The sequence below is a fragment of the Synchytrium microbalum genome (genome assembly GCF_006535985.1).
Source record: "Synchytrium microbalum strain JEL517 chromosome Unknown SmJEL517_scf0096, whole genome shotgun sequence".
Lineage (NCBI taxonomy): Eukaryota > Fungi > Chytridiomycota > Chytridiomycetes > Synchytriales > Synchytriaceae > Synchytrium > Synchytrium microbalum.
Genome location: NW_022158445.1, coordinates 1 through 5,610, shown reverse-complemented (window position 1 = coordinate 5,610; position 5,610 = coordinate 1). Strand labels below are relative to the sequence as shown.

Genomic DNA, 5,610 nt, shown 5'->3' with positions numbered 1-5,610 from the left:
GGTGGTGTGGTGTGAGATAATGTCTTGTTTTGTACTGTAATTTGTGTTTTAGCATCGTTGCTCAAGCAGAAAATATTAGATGAACAGTTCAGTAAAGTGGAATTCTTGTGTGTAAGGAACAAAACTAGAGTGTTTCTTGCTTCATCACGAGTTTAAGGACCAAATTCAGGTCATATGCAGGCTTATTCCTATATTACATTGGAGTTGGTAGGAATGGCAATGTCTAAGTGAGGTTTAAATGAGCCATGCCTTGGCCAATGATTAAAAAGGAGCTATCAATTGAATTGAATGACGATCAGTTAGACTTTGGCACAAGATGATGGCTGATTCCGGCCATCCCCTAGAAATCGAGATTGTACGTTTATAGCAGTAGGGATTTCCAGGCCGTTCTGCACTTTCAATAATGAGGATCGACGAGCCTGGTATTTCATCAATCTATATCAACTCGATCCGCCTCGAAAGACGTGTGTTTGTTGGCCTGAGTCGTCTGCAAACGCACAAAACCGTGAAATCAAGGACAGATGGTCGAATGTGTTAAGCAGGTCACTAAAACAGGCGTCTGTCAGTAATTTCAATTGTAACTAGTTCATCGTTAATTCAAAACGTATTCTCTAACTCTGCATCATATAGAAATGGAAGAAACTCTAGGCAAAGACGCAACTCAAGCTTGAAGGAAGAAAGTGCATGCTGCTGCCGTCCCCGCCCATACATCCTACTCTGATCCTCTTACGCCAATCGAGTTATCACCAATCTAGGCATTGCCGAATACTATTCAGCATTACAATCACGATCTGCTACCAAACCAGTCAATGCGAGGTCTTTGGAGCTTGCTGCAACTTCAGACTTGTAGAATATACATTTAAATAGCAGGATCTGATCTCTTTGAGCTTTGATGCTCGGCCTACAATGAATGCAAGGACACTTCCTGAAATCCGGAAGTTAAACTGCTCACTTGAGGCCTGAGGGAAGCTCAGAATTGTAGAATATCTCTTCGACTAGTAAGATCTGCCCTTTCTGAGCTTGGATGCTCAGCCTACGATGAATGCAAGGACACTTCCAGAAATCAGGAAGCCTTTTCGAACTGGTCACCACGAGGTGTTTGGAGCTTGAAGCCAGCTCAGAATTGTGGGAGATACCTTTAAATTGCAGGATTTGCTCTCCTTGAGCTCGGATACTCAGCCTACAAAGAATGCGAGAACATCCAGAAATCCGGAGGTCTTTTCAAACTGGTCGATACGAGGTTTATGGAGTTTGAAGTAAGTGCAAAATCGTGGAATAAATGACCAAGTAGCAGGGGCTGCTCCTTCTGAGCTTGAATGCTCAGCTTACAATCAATACAAAGACGCATCCAGAAATCTGGAACTCTTTCGAAACTGTTCAATTGGAAAAGCGTCAAATCCCAGCAAACACATGTGGATCCACAAATGCCAGCGCTTTTCGTCGGCTCTTCCTGCCCTCGTCTCTTCCTGTCTTCGTCACTCAAACATCTAACAGCAACAAAAATCTCCATCGTATCAATTGCAAGTACTAGCACGCATCAATACATCTCATCAACCTCAATCTGCTGGGGAATAGATTCTCCCTTCATGAACAATCGTTCTTATTCACGGACAGATCCGATAGTAACCGATTCAGCAACTACATATTTTAGAAGATGATCAATCCTAAACACGGGACGAAAAACAAATATTATAGACAGCAGATATTAGACGTTGTCCTGAACTGGGGTGAAGCAATTGTACCTCTGTCGTAGAGTCCTTTTTTGCCATCACCGTCCAAACCAAAAACTGCACTCCACAACCACATGACAATAAGCGACACACTCACCTCAGCGATAGGAATAGTCGCTCTCAGTTCCCACCCACACCTCACCGACATACTCGATTCTTTAGCAAAAGCTTCATCAATTTTCAATTTCTTCAGCAGCTCCATCCTCATCCACATCATCCTCTTCATGTTCAGCACTCTTTTCGTCTTGTTCTTCACAAATTCTCTGATATCAGAAAGTGTAAAATCATTGTATCGTCAGCTGGAGTTGCTGAGGTATAGTTGCCTTCTTCAGCCTCTTGGCAAAAGAAATAAGATGAGATTGTGATCTTAGCATATGTAGCCTTGAAACTTTCCGTTCTTAGCCATCGACTCTCGCCAATACCAAGCACTCATTTTCACACATACCTCAGCCTCAGTCTTATTTTCAAACCATCCAAACCATCAGCGTCGGTAACGTCACTAGCACACACAATTACAGCATCAACAACAGTAACAAAATCACGCCGTCCCCCGTTTGTCTCTTTGGCCTCATTTCCAAAGCAGCGAATCAACGTCAGCTTTTGGGCACTTTCGTCTTGTTTGATTGCGGAAAGTTATATCTATTCTTGATTTTCTGATGCAACACAAAAACAACCGAATCTCCTTCCGTACATTCACACTGTTTTAGCAACCATACTACACATCCGATCCCACCACTATTCTCCTCATCATATAATACCCCATCAACAAACCCTCCTAAGGTTGCGTAGCAGCTCTTTGAGCAGCTCTCTTTCCAGTTTGAGCAACAAAACCAGTCTTGATGGCAGATACAGATCGACTAGAACCACATGATTGACAGTTCAAAAAGAAGAGACGGTTGTCTTTACTTAGATTCGTGTCGGCTGACTTGCAATTCCTGCATGTTACGTATTCGACTATTAAAAAAGCGAGGGGAAATGGTGTTAGCGATTGGCGAGGACGAAAACAAACCCCTCCAGCATGGATTCGATAAGGTCGGTGACAACCGCAAACTCAGCCCCTTTTGTGCACTCTCTGTCGCCATCGGTGACATCCACCGCAACGACAAAGCAAAAACGACCCATCAAACGAAAGTACTGAAGCACGATCACGTACCAATATATCTCTTCAAGACAGTTTCAATCTGCTTTTGAACGAATTTGCCCTTAATGACCAATCGTTCTTGACCATCGACAGATCCAGTTGTACCCAATTCAGCAAATAGATATTGTACAAGGTGATCAGGAGTTCGACGCATCCTATAACGAAGCCAAAAAACTGTCAGCACAGGCAGAATATAAGATATGTTGTCATGCATTTTGACGATGATTAACAAGACGGCTGGTCACGTGATATATCTCCTCAATCAACAGAAATTCTTCACTACTTCTTCCTTTCATGGTTGGAAACGCCAAGACAACAAAACGTGGAGGTAGGAAAGATTTAAGAGGTAGTTCCTTAATAGTTACCTCCTAGCAATATCAGCGACGTTCGCAAACACAGTCTTTTTCGTTCCTTCTCTTGCAACTTGAGGTGGAGCAATAGTATATCGTTTCTTCTCACCAGCCAATTCAGGATTGTTTTGTCGGATGATTCGGAAGACTCGTGATAGTAACTAGTTGGGAGTAAGTGGACCGTTTAGAAATGAAGTTCAGAACAACCAATTATGGAACTTGTAGTGAAAACAGAGATGCCCATTCATGCAATTCAATTCCCTTTTTTTGCCACCACCACGAAACTCATCGCCCAAAAAAACACCACATACACCATCACAATGGGCGACACTCACCTCAGGATACGAATAATCCCTATCAGTACCCAACCAAGTCTCGCCCACATCCTTTAATATACTCGATTCTTCGGCAGGAGCTTCACCAATTTGGATTTCTTCAGCACCTCCATCTTCATCTACAGCAGCTGATGCTTCACCGGCAGCATGAGCGCCATCTTCTTCATGATCAGCACCTTCTTCCTGTTTTTCAAAGTCCTTGATATCAGGACGTTTCTTCTTCTTTTTCTTTCCAAAGTCAAAGTCGTCTGCTGGGACGGCGTCTGATGGAGCTGCTGCGGCGTCAGTGCCTTCTTCGGCCTGTAGTGGCGAGTGATATGGGTGAGGATGAGGTTGTGTTGGTTGCGACAACATTTGGACCTGCGGCTTTATATCTTTTTTTTTAACATGAACCCATCATATACGTACCTTGACTTTTTTCTTTTTCTTCTTCAAACCCGAAAAGTCATCAGCAGCCGCTGCAGCCTCACTCGCAACAGCTTCACCATCAGCAGCAGTAATTGCATCCGCTTTAGGCTTCTTTGACTTTTTCTTAAGTCCCGCGAACTCATCATCGACGGCGGTAGGTGTAGCATCTTCAGCAGCTGGAGTGTCGTCAGTAGCAGTGCTCTTCTTCTTCTTCTTTGGTTTTATATCAGCGGATGGAATGTCTTGAGACGTAGCTGATGCTGTAGGTTCATCAAAGTTTGGGGCCTTTTTCTTCTTTTTGATTGTTGGATCGGCAGATGTCTAGTAGATAAGATGTAAGATGTATTATATGTGGATTCGCTAGTGATGTTGATGATTTTTGACAAAACAAGCAAAAACAGGTAGGAGCGATTAATGGGATGTTGCATACCGCTAAAGCGTCTGCGTCTGGCATTTTGTAGAATAGGCTGTGATTGCTTATATAATAGCAGGTCTCTCTTCTTTCAGTGGCCTTGTTTGTTGACTTCTTGCTGAAAATTGTTGATGACTCGACAAGGCAAAATGCAGTTCAAACTGAGCTCAATTGGTGCAAGACACCCAGCAATAGGAAAAGTATAATATTCGCATTCAGTCACCAAACACTGACACGTCAAACCATTTTCAACAGCGTGCGGTGCGTGAGGAAGGATTGTGGAGTATCGCTAGTCGCTTGCATCGATGGTACAACTGATTGAATAGTTTGAAAATATAATAAAATACGCAAGTTGATTTGTACATCATTGCTACACGCAAAACACCGTCACCCACTGCATCTAGAGAAATAATCACAACTTTCCGTTCACTTACTACTCAAATACTTCGAGTTTGGGCAGTTCCGAGACATATTGCCTCATAGAAGCCCACCTTTTCCATCCGCTTCCGTTTACAATTTGTGCAGACTTGATAACCGTACCGTTGTAGGCATGACCTGGACAAACGAATACTAGGATATACGTCGGTGGGAGTGAGGGTTGGAATGCTTGTTGGATTATTGTATAGATGAGATCAAGACCAGAGGGATTGACGGAGTCAGTTGCTGACACTGTAATCAGAAGCAAGATAACCGAATTGCTTTGACTGATATATATAAAGCTGTCTATGGTTGGGAAGCTGGGGCTCATGGGTTTGCAATATATGCCAGTGGACGCAGAATTGGATTTTCCTGCTAATTGACCTTTTAAATCCTCGGCGTCTTTGAACTCGACAGACTGTAGCCCACATGGAATGAAGGTTCCTTCAGCAGGGTACTTTATGTCACGACATGGAATGTTGAGCGGCTTGTCTTCGTTCATGAAAACGATGTGTGCAGCGAGCTAGTTTAGAAATTGAATGACCAACTCTTGCAAGAATGCTGGCGACTACCAAGTTCTCTTACATCAAAGAAACCACCTTTGACATGACCCACTACATCACTTGTTGACATCATCTGTAGAAATGTACCCTGTACCGTCTTCTTATCTTTAAGAACCTTGCTCCAAATGAGACGTGCTATGTATTTGGTCTGTATATCCACAGTGTAAAGGTGTCGTTGTATCGCGGCGTCAACAACCTTCGGGCTCAGTACTATAAGGCTACTGGGTATATAGGCGATACTGTCGGGTTGGGGA

At 43.3% G+C, this 5,610-nt stretch overlaps 1 protein-coding gene across 1 annotated transcript; it reads right to left on the bottom strand.

Moving 5' to 3' along the window:
• Positions 1 to 2,505: 2,505 nt before the first annotated feature.
• SmJEL517_g06242 (uncharacterized protein) lies at positions 2,506 to 4,418 on the bottom strand (the record flags this gene model as incomplete). The annotated part of the gene is made up of 6 exons (XM_031172168.1): positions 2,506 to 2,684; positions 2,884 to 3,026; positions 3,237 to 3,382; positions 3,557 to 3,856; positions 3,965 to 4,285; positions 4,395 to 4,418. The coding sequence occupies 6 exons, from the start codon at positions 4,416 to 4,418 to the stop codon at positions 2,506 to 2,508; spliced, it is 1,113 nt and encodes a 370-aa protein (XP_031021856.1).
• Between the last annotated feature and the right edge of the window lie 1,192 nt (positions 4,419 to 5,610).